The sequence below is a fragment of the Oncorhynchus gorbuscha genome, linkage group LG23, assembly GCF_021184085.1.
Source record: "Oncorhynchus gorbuscha isolate QuinsamMale2020 ecotype Even-year linkage group LG23, OgorEven_v1.0, whole genome shotgun sequence".
In the NCBI taxonomy this organism is placed as follows: Eukaryota; Metazoa; Chordata; class Actinopteri; order Salmoniformes; family Salmonidae; genus Oncorhynchus; species Oncorhynchus gorbuscha.
The window spans coordinates 14,077,056-14,098,685 of record NC_060195.1 but is presented as its reverse complement, the minus strand read 5'-3'; the positions used below and the strand labels follow the sequence as shown (position 1 = coordinate 14,098,685).

General features: G+C 47.1%; 1 protein-coding gene across 1 annotated transcript in view; it reads left to right on the top strand.

Annotated features, from left to right (window-relative positions):
• Positions 1 to 10,229: 10,229 nt before the first annotated feature.
• LOC124011137 (ephrin-B1-like) overlaps positions 10,230 to 21,630 on the top strand; it is a 209,548-nt gene continuing 198,147 nt past the window's right edge. The window contains exon 1 of the mRNA XM_046324199.1: positions 10,230 to 11,230. Coding sequence (XP_046180155.1) covers positions 11,112 to 11,230 — 119 coding nt within the window. The 5' untranslated portion in view covers positions 10,230 to 11,111. The remainder of the gene's footprint in view (positions 11,231 to 21,630) is intronic.

The following is a 21,630-nucleotide window of genomic DNA, read 5'->3' as shown; positions in this document are numbered from 1 at the left end:
TGTACGTCTATAATCAGTCTCACTGCCCTGCTCTGGTGTGTGTACGTCTATAATCAGTCTCACGGCCCTTCTCTAGTGTGTGTACGTCTATAATCAGTCTCACTGCCCTGCTCTAGTGTGTGTACGTCTATAATCAGTCTCACTGCCCTGCTCTGGTGTGTGTACGTCTATAATCAGTCTCACTGCCCTGCTCTGGTGTGTGTACGTCTATAATCAGTCTCACTGCCCTGCTCTGGTGTGTGTACGTCTATAATCAGTCTCACTGCCCTGCTCTGGTAGGTGTACGTCTATAATCAGTCTCACTGCCCTGCTCTGGTAGGTGTACGTCTATAATCAGTCTCACTCCCCTGCTCTGGTAGGTGTACGTCTATAATCAGTCTCACTCCCCTGCTCTGGTGTGTGTACGTCTATAATCAGTCTCACTGCCCTGCTCTGGTGTGTGTACGTCTATAATCAGTCTCACTGCCCTGCTCTGGTGTGTGTACGTCTATAATCAGTCTCACTGCCCTGCTCTGGTGTGTGTACGTCTATAATCAATCTCACTGCCCTGCTCTGGTGTGTGTACGTCTATAATCAGTCTCACGGCCCTTCTCTAGTGTGTGTACGTCTATAATCAGTCTCACTGTCCTGCTCTAGTGTGTGTACATCTATAATCAGTCTCACGGCCCTTCTCTAGTGTGTGTACGTCTATAATCAGTCTCACTGTCCTGCTCTGGTGTGTGTACGTCTATAATCAGTCTCACTGCCCTGCTCTGGTGTGTGTACGTCTATAATCAGTCTCACGGCCCTTCTCTAGTGTGTGTACGTCTATAATCAGTCTCACTCCCCTGCTCTGGTGTGTGTACGTCTATAATCAGTCTCACTGCCCTGCTCTAGTGTGTGTACATCTATAATCAGTCTCACGGCCCTTCTCTAGTGTGTGTACATCTATAATCAGTCTCACTGTCCTGCTCTGGTGTGTGTACGTCTATAATCAGTCTCACTGCCCTGCTCTGGTGTGTGTACGTCTATAATCAGTCTCACGGCCCTTCTCTAGTGTGTGTACGTCTATAATCAGTCTCACTCCCCTGCTCTGGTGTGTGTACGTCTATAATCAGTCTCACTGCCCTGCTCTGGTGTGTGTACGTCTATAATCAGTCTCACGGCCCTTCTCTAGTGTGTGTACGTCTATAATCAGTCTCACTTCCCTGCTCTGTTGTGTGTACGTCTATAATCAGTCTCACTTCCCTGCTCTGTTGTGTGTACGTCTATAATCAGTCTCACTTCCCTGCTCTGTTGTGTGTACGTCTATAATCAGTCTCACTTCCCTGCTCTGTTGTGTGTACGTCTATAATCAGTCTCACTTCCCTGCTCTGTTGTGTGTACGTCTATAATCAGTCTCACTGCCCTGCTCTGGAAGGTGTTGACAGGGTCAGGGCTGAGGGGTTAAATCCCAGCCTGGCAGTTCTTCCAGCTGCAGAGGCCAGAGATATGGTGTATATTTACTCCTGATAACCCCATGGGCCCCCCCTGCATACCAAATGGAACCCTGTTCCCTATTTAGTGCACTACTTTTGACCCAGGGCCCAAAGGCACTATATATGTCAGGAGTGCCATATGGGGGGGACACCTTCAGACCAGAAATCTTCAGCCTGGTCAGTGGACTTCAGCCTGACAGTTACTCTCTGTTCTATTCCCGGAAATAACAGTTCAATGTGCATCACTTTCTGTCATTTCATGGATTTACAATCAGTTAGGGTTTAAAACAAAGCCTGTAACATTTGGTCTGTAGGCTGCACCTGAAAGGGTTAAATCCATAGGATTCTAATTCCCTGGTTAAATCATTGCTGAAGTAATCAGTTGTAATCTCGCTGGTGTTGTCAGGGCAGAGAAAATAGAATAATCATTCACTAGTCTCTCTGGCCTCAGACAGGCAGGCAGACATGTATGGAAAGTAGCTTTATAAGGTCATTTTATAACAATAAAAACATTAGAACAAGCATAAAGATCTCTCGCGGATTAGAGAATTAAAACTCTGTGGATCAGCGCAGACATGGAGGTGAAAGTTCAATCTAAGAATCAATGCATTTCTGTTCATTGTAGAGAGAGGTGGTTTTGCTGAGTCTGAAGACAAGCAGGAAGAGGTCAGGGATTCCACTTATGTCTGTTCTTAGAAAATCCCACTGGGGAAACATGTGGTGTGTTCAGTCCACTCCTGACGGTCTGTCGTTGTCCCCTGTGTTAACGGAGAGCTAGAGCGATGGGAGGTGTGGTGAATGACTGACTGTTTGTCATTGTCCCCTGTGTTAACAGAGAGCTAGAGCGATGGGAGGTGGTGAATGACTGACTGTTTGTCATTGTCCCCTGTGTTAACGGAGAGCTAGAGCGATGGGAGGTGTGGTGAATGACTGACTGTTTGTCATTGTCCCCTGTGTTAACAGAGAGCTAGAGCGATGGGAGGTGGTGAATGACTGACTGTTTGTCATTGTCCCCTGTGTTAACAGAGAGCTAGAGCGATGGGAGGTGGTGAATGACTGACTGTCATTGTCCCCTGTGTTAACAGAGAGCTAGAGCGATGGGAGGTGTGGTGAATGACTGACTGTTTGTCATTGTCCCCTGTGTTAACGGAGAGCTAGAGCGATGGGAGGTGTGGTGAATGACTGACTGTTTGTCATTGTCCCCTGTGTTAACAGAGAGCTAGAGCGATGGGAGGTGGTGAATGACTGACTGTTTGTCATTGTCCCCTGTGTTAACAGAGAGCTAGAGCGATGGGAGGTGGTGAATGACTGACTGTCATTGTCCCCTGTGTTAACGGAGAGCTAGAGCGATGGGAGGTGGTGAATGACTGACTGTTTGTCATTGTCCCCTGTGTTAACGGAGAGCTAGAGCGATGGGAGGTGGTGAATGACTGTTTGTCATTGTCCCCTGTGTTAACGGAGAGCTAGAGCGATGGGAGGTGGTGAATGACTGACTGTTTGTCATTGTCCCCTGTGTTAATGGAGAGCTAGAGCGATGGGAGGTGGTGAATGACTGACTGTTTGTCATTGTCCCCTGTGTTAACGGAGAGCTAGAGCGATGGGAGGTGGTGAATGACTGACTGTTTGTCATTGTCCCCTGTGTTAACAGAGAGCTAGAGCGATGGGAGGTGGTGAATGACTGACTGTCATTGTCCCCTGTGTTAACAGAGAGCTAGAGCGATGGGAGGTGTGGTGAATGACTGACTGTTTGTCATTGTCCCCTGTGTTAACGGAGAGCTAGAGCGATGGGAGGTGGTGAATGACTGACGGTCTGTCGTTGTCCCCTGTGTTAACAGAGAGCTAGAGCGATGGGAGGTGGTGAATGACTGACTGTTTGTCATTGTCCCCTGTGTTAACGGAGAGCTAGAGCGATGGGAGGTGGTGAATGACTGACTGTTTGTCATTGTCCCCTGTGTTAACGGAGAGCTAGAGCGATGGGAGGTGGTGAATGACTGACTGTTTGTCATTGTCCCCTGTGTTAACGGAGAGCTAGAGCGATGGGAGGTGGTGAATGACTGACTGTTTGTCATTGTCCCCTGTGTTAACAGAGAGCTAGAGCGATGGGAGGTGGTGAATGACTGACTGTCATTGTCCCCTGTGTTAACAGAGAGCTAGAGCGATGGGAGGTGTGGTGAATGACTGACTGTTTGTCATTGTCCCCTGTGTTAACGGAGAGCTAGAGCGATGGGAGTTGTGGTGAATGACTGACTGTTTGTCATTGTCCCCTGTGTTAACAGAGAGCTAGAGCGATGGGAGGTGGTGAATGACTGACTGTTTGTCATTGTCCCCTGTGTTAACAGAGAGCTAGAGTGATGGGAGGTGGTGAATGACTGACTGTCATTGTCCCCTGTGTTAACGGAGAGCTAGAGCGATGGGAGGTGGTGAATGACTGACTGTTTGTCATTGTCCCCTGTGTTAACGGAGAGCTAGAGCGATGGGAGGTGGTGAATGACTGACTGTTTGTCATTGTCCCCTGTGTTAACGGAGAGCTAGAGCGATGGGAGGTGGTGAATGACTGACTGTTTGTCATTGTCCCCTGTGTTAACGGAGAGCTAGAGCGATGGGAGGTGGTGAATGACTGACTGTTTGTCATTGTCCCCTGTGTTAACAGAGAGCTAGAGCGATGGGAGGTGGTGAATGACTGACTGTTTGTCATTGTCCCCTGTGTTAACAGAGAGCTAGAGCGATGGGAGGTGGTGAATGACTGACTGTCATTGTCCCCTGTGTTAACAGAGAGCTAGAGCGATGGGAGGTGTGGTGAATGACTGACTGTTTGTCATTGTCTCCTGTGTTAACGGAGAGCTAGAGCGATGGGAGGTGGTGAATGACTGACGGTCTGTCGTTGTCCCCTGTGTTAACAGAGAGCTAGAGCGATGGGAGGTGGTGAATGACTGACTGTTTGTCATTGTCCCCTGTGTTAACGGAGAGCTAGAGCGATGGGAGGTGGTGAATGACTGACTGTTTGTCATTGTCCCCTGTGTTAACGGAGAGCTAGAGCGATGGGAGGTGGTGAATGACTGACTGTTTGTCATTGTCCCCTGTGTTAACGGAGAGCTAGAGCGATGGGAGGTGGTGAATGACTGACTGTTTGTCATTGTCCCCTGTGTTAACGGAGAGCTAGAGCGATGGGAGGTGGTGAATGACTGACTGTTTGTCATTGTCCCCTGTGTTAACGGAGAGCTAGAGCGATGGGAGGTGGTGAATGACTGACTGTTTGTCATTGTCCCCTGTGTTAACGGAGAGCTAGAGCGATGGGAGGTGGTGAATGACTGACTGTTTGTCATTGTCCCCTGTGTTAACGGAGAGCTAGAGCGATGGGAGGTGGTGAATGACTGACTGTTTGTCATTGTCCCCTGTGTTAACGGAGAGCTAGAGCGATGGGAGGTGGTGAATGACTGACTGTTTGTCATTGTCCCCTGTGTTAACGGAGAGCTAGAGCGATGGGAGGTGGTGAATGACTGACTGTTTGTCATTGTCCCCTGTGTTAACGGAGAGCTAGAGCGATGGGAGGTGGTGAATGACTGACTGTTTGTCATTGTCCCCTGTGTTAACGGAGAGCTAGAGCGATGGGAGGTGGTGAATGACTGACTGTTTGTCATTGTCCCCTGTGTTAACGGAGAGCTAGAGCGATGGGAGGTGGTGAATGACTGACTGCCTGTCGTTGTCCCCTGTGTTAACGGAGAGCTAGAGCGATGGGAGGTGGTGAATGACTGACTGCCTGTCGTTGTCCCCTGTGTTAACGGAGAGCTAGAGCGATGGGAGGTGTGGTGAATGACTGACTGAACTAGTGATAGAGATGTTGTAGTTGGTAAATGAGTGAAACTGGCATTAGCCACTTGTCTCCTCCCTGTGTGAGGCTGGCAGAGAGACTAGTGTGTGGATGGATCCTGTCACCAGAACAGGCCTAGGTGAGATTTTAAGTCCAGGAGAGGCTTAGGTGAAGCACAGGGGGTAGAGGTCAGGGCTTGAACTATGGTCAGACCACCCTACACACACAGGGGAGGGGGAGGAGTTGACCCAGGGCATGTGGGAGTGGAGGAGGACAGGAGGGTCAGGTCACAGCTTGGATATAGGTTCCTCTCAGAGAACTGCGGCTTTGTGTAGAGCACTGGTGGGCAAACTGTTTGGCTTGAGGGCTTTCAGAATTCAACAGAAGACTACACAGATTTGTTTTTGACTGATTTGTTTGTCAAAATCAGTTTGCGGGTCATAAAAAGTGCCGTTATTTGAAAATATATAGGTCAATTATAATTTATCTAAATATATAGGTCCATTATAATTTATCTAAATATATAGGTCCATTATAATTTAAATGAATATATAGGTCAATTTTAATTTATATCAATATGTAGGTCCATTAAAATGTAAATGAATATATAGGTCCATTATAATGGATACTTTATGTCTAGTTGTAGACATTTAAGTGTGACCTGGAGTTAATAAAGTTCTTTGAAGCTAAGAGAGCCCTTGAAATCTTTTGCTTCTTATTAAAACCTCCCATTTAGAGTCCCTGGGTGTGTTTTGTGTTCTGTCCCGGTGTGACAGAGGTGAGACTGGCAGTGACAGTGACACGTTAATCAAGGGACTCAGGACTGTGACCTGACAGCTGATGGGAACAAGTGGGTTCAGACAGCTACGATACCGCTCTGTCTGTCTCTAACACACACACCCCCCTCTGTCTCCTGCTGAAACCTCTCTGTCTGTCTGTCTGTCTGTCTGTCTGTCTGTCTGTCTGTCTGTCTGTCTGTCTGTCTGTCTGTCTGTCTGTCTGTCTGTCTGTCTGTCTCTCTGTCTCTCTGTCTGTCTGTCTGTCTGTCTGTCTGTCTGTCTGTCTGTCTGTCTGTCTGTCTGTCTGTCTGTCTGTCTGTCTGTCTGTCTGTCTCTGTCTCGCTCTCCGACACACACACACCCCTCTGTCTCCTGCTGAAACCTCTGTCTGTCTGTCTGTCTGTCTGTCTGTCTGTCTGTCTGTCTGTCTGTCTGTCTGTCTGTCTGTCTGTCTGTCTGTCTGTCTGTCTGTCTGTCTGTCTGTCTGTCTGTCTGTCTGTCTGTCTGTCTGTCTGTCTGTCTGTCTCGCTCTCCGACACACACACACCCCTCTGTCTCCTGCTGAAACCTCTGTCTGTCTGTCTGTCTGTCTGTCTGTCTGTCTGTCTGTCTGTCTGTCTGTCTGTCTGTCTGTCTGTCTGTCTGTCTGTCTGTCTGTCTCTCTCTCTCTCTCTCTAACACACACACACCCCTCTGTCTCCTGCTGAAACCTCTCTGTCTGTCTGTCTGTCTCTGTCTCGCTCTCCGACACACACACACCCCTCTGTCTCCTGCTGAAACCTCTGTCTGTCTGTCTGTCTGTCTGTCTGTCTGTCTGTCTGTCTGTCTGTCTGTCTGTCTGTCTGTCTGTCTGTCTGTCTGTCTGTCTGTCTGTCTGTCTGTCTGTCTGTCTGTCTGTCTGTCTGTCTGTCTGTCTGTCTGTCTGTCTGTCTGTCTGTCTGTCGACACACACACACACCCCTCTGTCTCCTGCTGAAACCTCTGTCTGTCTGTCTGTCTGTCTGTCTGTCTGTCTGTCTGTCTGTCTGTCTGTCTGTCTGTCTGTCTGTCTGTCTGTCTGTCTGTCTGTCTGTCTGTCTGTCTGTCTGTCTGTCTCTCTCTCTCTCTAACACACACACACCCCTCTGTCTCCTGCTGAAACCTCTCTGTCTGTCTGTCTCTGTCTCTCTCTCGCACTCTCACTCACTAACTCCAATCTAAAATGTGAGTGTGACCTAGCAACAGACAGTAGCTTGAGTGAATTAGTGACAGACAGCAGTAGCCTGAGTGACCTAACGACAGACAGTAAGTAGCCCGAGTGACCTAACGACAGACAGTAAGTAGCCCAAGTGACCTAACGACAGACAGTAAGTAGCCCGAGTGACCTAACGACAGACAATAGGTTGAGTGAGAGTCTTCCTCTAGAACGGGATTAGTCCTTCAGGCCAGGAAGCCATCAAAGGATGGACATTTGTTTCTGTAAAACACATTGATGTGAGATCAGATAGAGAGGAGGCTGTCTGATTCATTTCCTACAGCAAATATGTTTCGGTCATTTTTTTTAGGTCGGTATCTTAGTTTGCTCTGACTCAGTAAAATGAGAAGGATACTTCCTGAAGCAATTATGGGCGAGTCTGTGAGCGAGGAACACGTCTGGGCAGAAATCAGACTTATTCTGAAGAGGAAGTGGTTTTATTTGACTCTTATTGTGGCTGTGGTGAAATTAAAGCTGAATGAATCACCGTAGCAACCATTTCAGAGCCTCATAACCCCAGGATAACAACTGTGTGTTCCTCTCCAGTTGTTAATGTGTGTGTGGTATTGATTGCAACTGGAAGGGGGTGAGTCACAAGTCGGCCACGTCCTACCCATTATCTTCTCTTCTAGATAACGAGGGGTTGACCATGTGATCCTCCGCATTTCCAGAGGCTCCACTCACCCGTCCGTCTGTCCGTCCGTCTGTCTGTCCGTCTGTCTGTCCTGCCTGATGAAGGCCATTGTTGTCGAAACGGCAAGCTTTAACCAAGTAGTAAGAGTTGCTAACCAAGAGTTTTTAATATTGAGTGATTCTCTCAGGCTACTTTTCCTGATGTTAATGTCATTTTTGGCTGCACCTCTTGAAGCGATCTGTCTACTCCAGTCCTGAGCAGAATGATGATTAGCAAACGACTTTCTACAACACATCTTGTATTGCACAAACCAATATGACTACGAGCAGCGTTGCAATGTGCAGAACAGTGCATTACCTGTAAGACATCAGCCTTCTATACAGGCTAAGGAGACTGGACAGTGACAGCAAGGAACTAGAATATCTTCACTCTGGTACTGCTGACCTCATGCCTTGGCCACTTCTTGGCAGTGATGATTAAATCAAATGTATTTATATAGCCCTTCTTACAACAGCTGTTATCTCAAAGTGCTGTACAGAAACCCAGCCTAAAACCCCAAACAGCAAGCAATGCAGGTGTAGAAGCCCGGTGGCTAGGAAAAACTCCCTAGAAAGGCCGAAACCTAGAGAGGAACCAGGCTCTGAGGGGTGGCCAGTCCTCTTCTGGCTGTGCCGGGTGGAGATTATAACAGAACATGGCCAAGATGTTCAATTGTTCATAAATGACCAGCATGGTCAAGTAATAGTAATCACAGTGAACAGGTCAGGGTTCCATAGCCGCAGGCAGAACAGTTGAAACTGGAGTAGCAGCATGGCAAGGTGGACTGGGGACAATGAGGAGTCATCATGCCAGGTAGTCCTGAGGAATGGTCTTAGGGCTCATGTCCTGATGTCATAGTTTCAGTGTTAATGAGTGTTATCTGACTGTTAATGAGTGCTATCTGACTGTTAATGAGTGTTGGGGAACCGCAGACTTCAGTCTCAGGGTGTAGCACCATGTTTCTGTTCATGTAGAATGTGGACCAGGTCTGTGTCCCGAACTTCAGCCTATTCCCTTCATAGAGCGCTTCATTTGACCAGAGCCCAAAGGGAATTAGGAACAACGAGGTGTCGTTGGGGACACATCCAGTGGTCAACAGGGTGTCGTTGGGGACACATCCAGTGGTCAACAGGGTGTCGTTGGGGAAACATCCAGTGGTCAACAGGGTGTCGTTGGGGACACATCCAGTGGTCAACAGGGTGTCATTGGGGACACATCCAGTGGTCAACAGGGTGTCGTTGGGGACACATCCAGTGGTCAACTGTCCTCTTGTTCCAGCCCTGTTGTGAATTTGATTTGCCCCTCTGTAGAAGACCTACAATACAAATCTATGGACTCTAGCTCCAGTATGCAATGACTAATTCCCCAAACATATGATCATGTACCTGTAAATGCCTGCTGTCTTTCTGCTCCTAGGTTAGTCTGTTGTCTCCTGGTGATCTATTGATTGATCTCTCCTCAACCGTTAGGGGGCAATGTTGATTATACAAATGCACCAGCTCAAACCAATAGTGAACACACACACACAGGAGGCACCGATATGGACATGATCAATTAAGTGTCTAGCATTTTGTCCTCAACATCAATGGATCATCAACTACATTCAGCCGCAGACGCATTTATTTCTTGAGTGGATGGGAAGGAGGCTAAACATAATTACAAATAATTAGCAGACTGCAAATTGACCACAAAAGAACACAAACAGATATATTTGACTAAAACATCATTTCAAACCTTGCTTACATTTGTATATGATCACATAAACGTAGGAATACTTTGGAACAGGTCGTTTTTTCTCAGAAAACTTGGGGGGCTGCAGACCACCAGTTGGGGAACACTGTCCTACTGTGTATAACAATAGGGTCCCGTGAAGTTAGACTGATGCTTAGACTGATTCAGAGGATCAATTCACACCACTCTTTTTTAAATAAACATGCTTGAGATAGCCTAAAGATTTTAAAATCATTGTAATTCTACCAATGTTTCTCTATGTAATTTCTAATGGACAAGTCATTGCATTTAGCCAACATGTTTACTTTTGCCATGTTCACACATAGTTATTTTAAAGGGGGGAGTTTTAAATGGCTTTCAGGGCAATGAACTGGAGTAATGGACCGGAACACACACACACGTCGATGCCCGAGTTCCGGACCGAGCTATCTGATTGGTGGCGGCGGATGATATGGTGGGCTGTCTACCGCGCGCCCGGGCATCAGGTTACGGTTTAGCTCAAGGAGAGGCGCAAAGCGGGGGACGTCTGGTTCCAAGCAGTGAAAGAGAGAGAGACAGAGGAGGGAGAGAGAGCAAGTCCTGACCCGTGGTAGACTAAACCACTTCTAACTATGAGTCCCTCGTCTACCAGCCTACTGTACAATAAATAACTCTATAGACTCAGGGACAAAGAGGACATTGCTAAAGCCCCGGCCTACTGCTGCGTGGTGGGCATCCGGGCAGTGCATGCACGAATACATGCTCCAGCTCAATTGGACCTCTCACATGCTCTATCTAGTACGAATAGGATATATTCACTACATTAAGTCACAGCAGTTCCCCTGCTCTGGGGGAAGAGAGGAGAAGGGTGGGATGAGGAGAAAAGACGGATAAAGTGTGTTCTGACGGGAGTTCTGACTGATGGATGCGTGTTGTCATCTATTCTATGAAGTAAAGCGACAGATACAGAGAGCGTTGCTGGGAGATGGTATTCACCTGACAAAGACATCGGCCGTTAGGCTACCCTCCTGACCGCAGTACTAGCCTGCAGAGAAACCTCGGTATAGGTTACCTGATCTAACGAGGAACCGGATCGGTGTGACATTAGGGACACATACGCGAAGAAAGAACTTCCCCCGTTTCTCAGCTGCAAGTCAACGGTATCACTTTGGCTTTCATCCCGCCTTGAACCTCTTAAAAACCGTAATTTAGAGCCAACCGCTGTTGACACGAGCGCTTTGCGGACGGTTCAACCAAGGACAGCAGAGGTTTGAACGGGGATCTGAAGACACGTCGGACAGAGAGACATGTATCTAACATCGACCTCATATGCACCCGACTGACAAACACACAAGCCACAGAAGAAAGCGGTAGATAGCGGCTACTGCACCGCCACGCGCACGGCGGGTCCGGTGCTCTCCCCGGCTCACTCTGTCTCCCGGTTGTGAGAATGGCAGGGGTCGCGTGTTGGAAATGTTACCTCTGGATCTTTATTGTCGTCTTTTGGTCGACGTTACCTTCTGACGCCAAATCACTGGAGACTATCATGTGGAGCACTCAGAATGCCAAGTAAGTGTCATATTTAAAGTCAATAGAGTGTCAGATTTAGCAAATTCGCTTTGTGTGTGGAGAAGGGGAAGTTAAAAACTGTCTTCAAATTCGCTCTTTTCCAATGATGATGACACATCAAGTTGGCACCCATGACGCGCATTGGCCTGAACTACATTTCTTACCCAAAGTTGTGTCTTGAGATTGGAGGTGAATGTAGGCCTAGTCTACATGTCAGAAATGCGATCAGAAGTCAGACCAATATGTTACGGATAGCATTGTGTATTTGGCACATTCCTGAAAGCTAGGATGGGCCTGGAGAAATGTAACCACTCTCAAATTCATAGTCAGAGCTATGGATGCAAGGACTGACTATCCATTATATAAAAATGATAGTTTAAACCATGTTTTGAGTCTTGTTTACAAACATTGGCGTAGAAGTAAAACAAGCGTAGGCTATATGTTGTGTCCTGATGGGGACCGACAGCGGAACTAAACTCAGGAGGCATTTACAAGTTATATTCTTCAAGAATCAATGGAAATGAAGATAGCCCGCTAGACTGGCTGGTGGAATTTAGTATTTTCAAATATTGCATGTCACATATATTGGACCCAGGCTAGTACAAATGGCAGTCTACTAACCCCGCTGGCTAGTGCCGAAAACACATCAATTCCATCCCTGTTTATACATGAAAAAGAATAATGTGGCAACTAAGGATGCTATCTTTAAGACAGCGGTATTCAACCGGGGTACTTCAGGAAAATAGCCTATATGTTTTCATTTAAATGTGTTTTTTTATTTTTATTAATATTGCTGGCAACAACATAGTAAACGGATTTTGAATTGTATAGCCTACATACAGTAGAAAAGAGGAGAATATCTTCTTTCTAATGATGTCAACTCAATTTCTCAACTCCCAATATTAGCAAATTACACCCACTTTGAAAACGCACCCGCTACCAGTGAGTACGGCAAGTAACCCTGACTTTCTTTAACCAGCTAAACAGCTGCATTTGGCGAGTGTGTTTGGAGTTACCTTTGTAGCTAATAGGCTGTTAGTTTACACTTCCTCTGCCAATTATAATGTAGGAGGTAAAAATAATGAAAAACTATCCACAAAATATATTAATTTAAAATGCTGATTACTTCTCCTTTCCTTTTCATTCACCTGATGATAAGACATTCATATATATTTTTTAGCTAATGTATGATGGAGGTTCCTCTGTCACCGGTTGGTCTGGGAGGGGGTCCCTGGGCAATAAAGGGTAGAACATCCCTTCTTTTAAGCTATAACAGCGTCCCAGTGTGTATTTTCCTCTCCAGCACACATTTATGGTAGAATGAACAGCGCGCGCAGGCAGCGGAACGAGAAGAGAAAAAAAGCCACCGGCGAACGGGTGGCAAGTGTCAAGGTGTACTGTAGGTTAGCTTCCAACTCGCGTAATTCACTCAAGGAAATAAAATGTCTCCCCAGTTAGTCTCGAACTCTGAACATGCCCTGGCGAGAGAGAAAGCCGTGCACGCGCTGAGCAAGCTTTGGCTGCCTGCGCGCACACTTTCCTAATTATAGTTTCAGAGAGCCATCTCGAGGCTACTGGCAGTAAAATAATGTGTTCCGGTAATATTTATCACACAGACTGAGTCTCTCTCTTTACACCCACATCATATGGCCTGTGTATTGAAATAGTTTTCTGCAGCTTTTGGTAAATGCGCAAATCAAATATATTTATAAAGCACGTTTTACATCGGCAGATGTCACAAACTGCTATACAGAAGTACAAAGAAGTACAATGTATTAATTGTTAACATCACAGGTTCAAGATTTAGCGTGATTGGCAATGCACCAGCATGACACTGTGCATTTTTATGACCACCAAGGTCAATTGATCAGTGAAGTCTGGTCTTTGGTTAGTGGGTCAGTATCACTGACTGACCTCTACTCTGGCTGACCTCTAGCGTTCATTATGCCAATAGGTCAGTTTCACTAACTGACCTCTACTCTGGCTGACCTCTAGCATTCATTATGCCAATAGGTCAGTTTCACTAACTGACCTCTACTCTGGCTGACCTCTAGCGTTCATTATGCCAATAGGTCAGTTTCACTAACTGACCTCTACTCTGGCTGACCTCTAGCATTCATTATGCCAATAGGTCAGTTTCACTAACTGACCTCTACTCTGGCTGACCTCTAGCATTCATTATGCCAATAGGTCAGTTTCACTAACTGACCTCTACTCTGGCTGACCTCTAGCATTCATTATGCCAATAGGTCAGTTTCACTAACTGACCTCTACTCTGGCTGACCTCTAGCGTTCATTATGCCAATAGGTCAGTTTCACTAACTGACCTCTACTCTGGCTGACCTCTAGCATTCATTATGCCAATAGGTCAGTTTCACTAACTGACCTCTACTCTGGCTGACCTCTAGCATTCATTATGCCAATAGGTCAGTTTCACTGACTGACCTCTACTCTGGCTGACCTCTACTCTGGCTGACCTCTACTCTGGCTGACCTCTACTCTGGCTGACCTCTACTCTGGCTGACCTCTACTCTGACCGACCTCTACTCTGGCTGACCTCTACTCTGGCTGACCTCTACTCTGGCTGACCTCTACTCTGACCGACCTCTACTCTGACTGACCTCTACTCTGACTGACCTCTACTCTGGCTGACCTCTACTCTGACTGACCTCTACTCTGGCTGAGCTCTACTCTGACCGACCTCTACTCTGGCTGACCTCTACTCTGGCTGACCTCTACTCTGGCTGACCTCTACTCTGGCTGACTTCTAGCGTCCATTATGTCAATGGCAGGGGCAGACGAACAAAACTCCTAATGTTCCTTTCATCTATTTTCTATTTCTCACCTGACGGCCTATAAAGTTTCTCGTCCTCTCCATCCTCTCTCCTCTCCTCTCTCTGCTAACCTCCATAGATTACAGCTAATGGAATACATATGGAGAATGGACAGAGCATGCTGAATGCTCGGTTGACCATTGCCAAGCTGACATGTAGCAGGACACTGTGTCTCAAATGGCACCCTATTCCCTATATAGTGCACTACCCTATCTTGTGTTTATTAGGTGACTGAGCTGGTGCTTTTATACAATAGTCTTTATTTGTACAGCTGATTCCATTGAGATGAAACATCTGAGTCCTTCAGGGTGGGCTTCAATGCTCTACAATGGACTTATGTACACGAAGAGGAGATGCTAGGCTGCTCTGAGGGAGAGAAAGAGAGAGATGGTTGATCGATGAGATTCCAACCTTCAGTACATTCACTTAGTGCTGGGCAATATGGGCTAAATGTAATTTCACAATACTTTTTACATTATGACAGTATTTTATGTTTTTGATTTGTAAAAGTTTTACATTTTCTTTATGAGTAGTGAGTGATCCTAGGGTGGCAACACATACATTCAAAATGATTTCAATGGTTCTTTCTCCATTCTGATTGTTTTATACTGTTCAATTCAACTTCAACATAAAAGTTGGTTTCATTTGAGATCGTTTCCACACTGCCACAAAGGGCTGCACGATATGGGCAAAAAATCTAGGCCTTATTTTTAACCAAATATTACAAATGCGATTTGACTTGCGATTTAGATCAAAACACTTGGGTGAACTGTAGGAATCATGGAAATAGAAAGATGATTCTAATTCTATAGTTAGAAGGAACCCACCGGGCACAGACGGCAACTCAACGTCATTTCAATGAAATGAAGTGGAAACAACGTTGATTCAACCAATGTTCCTAATGGATATTAGCGGGCACATTGATTACAGTTGTTAAACATGACAACAAATGAAACAGTCAGGGAGGCATTCATAGAATTAGGAATTAGAATACTAATAGGATCGGTATAGAAGTGTTATTGTGACAGGGTAAGAACCAAAGTGTTGATCAGTGTTTCCCAGGAGAGTGGGACACTCTAATCTTTGGCTACATTAAAGATGTCCTCTAGTGATTAAAAAAAAAAACTTTTCCTGTTGAAAAGCAACCCAATATGGTGACCGGTGTATGGGTAAAGAGGGGTTGTATGGAAAAGAGGGGGTGTATGGGAAAAGAGGGGTTGTATGGGAAAAGAGGGGTTGTATGGGAAAAGAGGGGTTGTATGGGAAAGAGGGGGTGTATGGGAAAGAGGGGGTGTATGGGAAAGAGAGGGTGTATGGGAAAAGAGGGGGTGTATGGGAAAAGAGGGGTGTATGGGAAAGAGTGGTTGTATGGGAAAAGAGGGGTTGTATGGAAAAGAGGGGTTGTATGGGAAAGAGGGGGTGTATGGGAAAAGGAGGGGTGTATGGGAAAAGGGGGGGTGTATGGAAAAGAGGGGTTGTATGGAAAAGAGGGGTTGTATGGAAAAGAGGGGGTGTATGGAAAAGAGGGGGTGTATGGAAAGCGAATCAGCTATTGTGCAGATTTGTTGTCACTCAAGACCATTATATTATATTATATATTATATAGATGGTTATATTGCTGACCATCTATACTGAAAAAATATATAACCGCAACATGTTGTCACGTTCTGACTTTTATTTTCTATGTTTTGTATTCATTATTTAGTATGGTCAGGGCATGAGTTGGGGTGGGCAGTCTATGTTTTATTTTCTATGTTTTGTATTCATTATTTAGTATGGTCAGGGCGTGAGTTGGGGTGGGCAGTCTATGTTTTATTTTCTATGTTTTGTATTCATTATTTAGTATGGTCAGGGCGTGAGTTGGGGTGGGCAGTCTATGTTTTATTTTCTATGTTTTGTATTCATTATTTAGTATGGTCAGGGCGTGAGTTGGGGTGGGCAGTCTATGTTTTATTTTCTATGTTTTGTATTCATTATTTAGTATGGTCAGGGCGTGAGTTGGGGTGGGCAGTCTATGTTTTATTTTCTATGTTTTGTATTCATTATTTAGTATGGTCAGGGCGTGAGTTGGGGTGGGCAGTCTATGTTTTATTTTCTATGTTTTGTATTCATTATTTAGTATGGTCAGGGCGTGAGTTGGGGTGGGCAGTCTATGTTTTATTTTCTATGATTTGGGGATTTCTATGTTTCGGCCTAGTATGGTTCTCAATCAGAGGCAGGTATCATTAGTTGTCTCTGATTGAGAATCATACTTAGGTAGCCTGGGTTGCACTGTTTGTTTGTGGGTGATTGTCTATGTTGATTGCTTGTTTCAGTACAGTTCTCATTAGCTTCACGGTTGTTATTTCGGTTATTGTTTTTGTATCGTCTTTCAGTGTTTTCTTTATTAAAATTAATGATGAACACATACCACGCTGCATTTTGGTCCTCCGATCCTTCTCGCCTCTCCTCTTCAGATGAAGAGGAGGACGACCGTGACACATGTAAAGTGTTGGTCCCATGTTCCATGAGCTAAAATAAAAGATCACAGAATTTTTCCATATGCACAAAAGCCTTATTTCTCTCAAATTTTGTGCACAATTTTTTTTATATCCCTGTCAGTGAAGATTTCTCCTTTGCCAAGATAGTCCATTCACCTGACAGGTGTGGCATATCAACAAGCTGATTAAACAGCATGGTACACATGTGCAGTGTTGTTTTGAGGGAGCGTGCAGTTTGCATGCTGACTGCAGGAATGTTCACCAGAGCTGTTGCCACATAATTAAATGCCAGTGGTCATGGTGGCGTAGGAGTTATGGTATGGGCAGGTGTAAGATCCACAGCCATACAGACCCACAGCCATGCAGACCCACAGCCATGCAGTCCCACAGTCATGCAGACCCACAGTCATGCAGTCCCACAGTCATGCAGTCCCACAGTCATGCAGTCCCACACTCATACAGACCCACAGTCATGCAGTCCCACAGCCATACAGATCCACAGCCATACAGACCCACAGCTAAACAAACCCACAGCCATACAGACCCACAGCCATACAGCCATACAGATCCACAGTCATACAGCCATATAGCCATGCAGCCAAACAGACCCATAGCCACACAGACCCATAGCCATACAGCTATATAGCCATGCAGCCACACAGACCCATAGCCACACAGACCCATAGCCACACAGACCCATAGCCACACAGACCCATAGCCACACAGACCCATAGCCACACAGCCATACAGCCCTGCATCCGCAGCCATAAAGCCATACAGCCACCCTGCAGGAGAATTCATACCCACTTATTAGAACTTAGAAGGAGGGGTAGCCTGGTGGAACAGCCTGATCGCTGTGTTTACCTAGGGGAGGGGTAGCCTGGTGGAACAGCCTGATCGCTGTGTTTACCTGATCGCTGTGAGGGAGGGGTAGCCTGGTGGAACAGCCTGATCGCTGTGTTTACCTAGGGGGGGAGCCTGGTGGGTAGCCTGGTGGAACAGCCTGATCGCTGTGTTTACCTAGGGAGGGGTAGCCTGGTGGAACAGCCTGATCGCTGTGTTTACCTAGGGGAGGGGTAGCCTGGTGGAACAGCCTGATCGCTGTGTTTACCTAGGGGAGGGGTAGCCTGGTGGAACAGCCTGATCGCTGTGTTTACCTAGGGAGGGGTAGCCTGGTGGAACAGCCTGATTGCTGTGTTTACCTAGGGAGGGGTAGCCTGGTGGAACAGCCTGATGCTGTGTTTACCTAGGGAGGGGAGGGAACAGTAGCCTGGTGGAACAGCCTGATTGCTGTGTTTACCTAGGGAGGGGTAGCCTGGTGGAACAGCCTGATCGCTGTGTTTACCGAGGGGAGGGGTAGCCTGGTGGCTGTGTTTACCTAGGGAGGGGTAGCCTGGTGGCCTGATTGCTGTGTTTGGAACTGGTGGCCTGATTGCTGTGTTTACCTAGGGAGGGGTAGCCTGGTGGAACAGCCTGATTGCTGTGTTTACCTAGGGAGGGGTAGCCTGGTGGAACAGCCTGATCGCTGTGTTTACCGAGGGGAGGGGTAGAGGAACCAAAATGGTTTTCTGTCTTACTGAAGTTGACTTAAGAGATATGAATATTGACAGAGTAATGTGTCAGCGTCTATAGCTGGTGTATAATACTGAGCATTTATTAAGAATCAAACATATTACCTCTCTTTTAGCTTCCACACATAGTTCTCTATCTGTTTAGTATACCTGCAGTCTTCCTGCAGTATAGACTCACCAAACATAGTGACTGTACATCTATCTAGCTTCCTCAGCTAACATCCACTTCCTGACCGGCTGACAACACCAGCTGTTTACTGATCTTATTGTGGCTTTAAGCTTCTATTGGATACTGTTGGTTTAGGAAGTCTTTTCCCTGTGGAATGGAGCACTATGAGAGAGACTGTTGGTTTCAGAAGGCTTTTCCTTATGGAATGGAGCACTATGAGAGAGACTGTTGGTTTCAGAAGGCTTTTCCTTATGGAATGGAGCACTATGCTCACCCCCCCCTCTCTCTCTGTCTCTAACCCCCCCCCCTCTCTTTCTTTCCTCTCTCACCCCCCCCCTCTTTCTCTCCCTCTCTCTCCCCTCTCCACTCTCTCACCCCCCCTCTCTTTCTCTCCCTCTCACCTCCCCCTCTCACTCTCTCACCCCCCTCTTTCTCTCCCTCTCACCTCCCCCTCTCACTCTCTCACCCCCCTCTCTTTCTCTCCCTCTCACCTCCCCTCTCACTCTCTCACCCCCCTCTCTCTCTGTCTCTAACCCCCCTCTCTCTCTCACCCCCTCTCTCTCCATCCCCCTCTCTTTCTCTCCCTCTCACCCCCTCTCTCTCCATCCCCCTCTCTTTCTCTCCCTCTCACCTCCCCCTCTCACTCTCTCACCCCCCCCCCCCTCTCTTTCTCTCCCTCTCACCCCCCCCCTCTCTCTGTCTCTAACCCCCCTCTCTCTCTCACCCCCCCTCTCTCCATCCCCCTCTCTTTCTCTCCCTCTCACCTCCCCCTCTCACTCTCTCACCCCCCTCTCTTTCTCTCCCTCTCACCTCCCCCTCTCACTCTCTCACCCCCTCTCTCTTTCTCTCCCTCTCACCTCCCCTCTCACTCTCTCACCCCCCTCTCTCTCTGTCTCTAACCCCCCTCTCTCTCACCCCCCCTCTCTCTCCATCCCCCTCTCTTTCTCTCCCTCTCACCCCCTCTCTCTCCATCCCCCTCTCTTTCTCTCCCTCTCACCTCCCCCTCTCACTCTCTCACCCCCTCTCTTTCTCTCCCTCTCACCCCCCTCTCTCTCTGTCTCTAACCCCCCTCTCTCTCTCACCCCCCTCTCTCCATCCCCCTCTCTTTCTCTCCCTCTCACCCCCCCTCTCTCTCCATCCCCCTCTCTTTCTCTCCCTCTCACCTCCCCTCTCACTCTCTCACCCCCCTCTCTTTCTCTCCCTCTCACCTCCCCTCTCACTCTCTCACCCCCCCCCTCTCTCTTTCTTCCTGTGTCTCTGAGGAGTCAGTGTAAGTATGTCAGAGAGGCAGATGGACGGCTGCTGTAACAATCCTCCATTAATTATCTAACATCCTAATCCATCAGACTGGAGATATGGAGTACATTAGGACGACACACTACACACACTACACACTACACACACTACACACTACACACACTACACACACACTACACACCCTACACACTACACACACTACACACACACTTGAACAGTGGGACCATTAGTGGAGCATGGAAATAGCAGGAGACTTTACTACTATTAGGGGCAGAGAGGAAAAAATTATAATTTTTCCATTAATATTTTTTCAGGAATTTTGTGTGTGTGCGTGTGAGTGTCAGTTATGAGTTGTGTGTGTGTGTGAGAGAGTTGTACGTTTGATATATCACAGGATTTCTTTGTCCATGGGAGACAGGACACACTACCCAAAAAGTGTGTGTGTGTCCCTGTTAACCTATTCCACCAGGCTCAGACTCGTCTATACAAACTATCAGCATGACCCATTCCCCTGCCCGACACACACACACACACACACACACACACACACAGTCTCCCATCCACTCGGTCAGTCACGGTGAGGAGAGGGAAGACAGGACTGATGGGAGTCCTGCTGTGACCATCCTTGTCTCAGCCCAACGCCCAGCCAAAGGCATGCTGGGTAAAGCTCTCTGCTCAGCTCCGTGTGACAGCTGTGACTGACACCTTAATCGCTGCTCTCTGGGAGGCCTAACTCACACACGCACACGCACACACGCACAAACACACACACACGCACACAGCCCTGCATTCTCTCTCGTACCTTGGAAACCTGAAAGAGACAATTCCACACATATCTACAGATTTCTGTCTCCTGTTGTCTTTTCTAGCTCTCCTTTCTTTTCCAGAAGAGAATAGAACCATTTCCTCTGTATTTTTTGCTATTGAGAAACATTAGTAATGGAAAAAAGGGGAGTTCATGCTACATGTATGGAATTGTGTGTGAATTGAGTGTCCGGACCGTGGGATAAGGGGCCGTAAGCCAGCGGGATTTGTGTCTATCTAATTGAATTAGTTTGATTGCTAGTGTGATTGATGGAGTCAGATGTTGGGGGGGGTTCCCATGCTGTGTTGTCTGGTCTATAATTCCTGCTCCACGGGACACAGACCAGTCACATACAACAGGAACCAGCAATCAATCAACTAGCTTCTGGAAAGACTCTGGAATTTATTGTGTGTGTGTGTGTGTGTGTGTGTGTGTGTGTGTGTGTGTGTGTGTGTGTGTGTGTGTGTGTGTGTGTGTGTGTGTGTGTGTGTGTGTGTGTGTGTGTGTGTGTGTGTGTGTGTGTGTGTGTGTGTGTGTGTGTGTTTAGACCCATCCATCAGACAATGGAAAGCCAACAATGACATCAGATAGGGAACTACAGCTAAATGTAATCTGGTCTAATGCCCTGCTAAACACAGACTGCTCTGCTCTGGTCATTCTGCTCTGTGGTGTGTTTGTCTGTCTCTCTCTCTCTCTGTCGTGCGTGTGTGTGTGTGTGTGTGTGTGTGTGTGTGTGTGTGTGTGTGTGTGTGTGTGTGTGTGTGTGTGTGTGTGTGTGTGTGTGTGTGTGTGTGTGTGTGTGTCTTTGTGAATTCCAAAATGAATGGAGATGTCACTGTCAGAGTCTGACCTGCACATGTCAGGAGGGCCACTCCAAAGCAGCCGTGTGTGTGAGAGAGCCCCATGTTGTTGCCAGTCAGGGGTCTTCTGTTTCCACTTTAGGAACTCATTTTGGCGTGTTGAATCGACTGAGGAAGAATATATATAGTGTGTGTGTGTGTGGCATACCTGGTTCTCGGCATGCGAGCCAGTCTGTTTCATCTGTGACATGTTTTGGGTCATACCCATGTTGCTGAGATTTCCAACCTCAATCAGATCACTGATAGACAATTGCTGTTTATTTTTCATGAAAACTGTCCTCTCCTCTCCTCTCCTCTCCTCTCCTCTCCTCTCCTCTCCTCTCCTCTCCTCTCCTCTCCTCTCCTCTCCTCTCCTCTCCTCTCCTCTCCTCTCTCCCTCTCCCCTCTCCCCTCTCCCTCTCCCCTCTCCCCTCTCCCCTCTCCC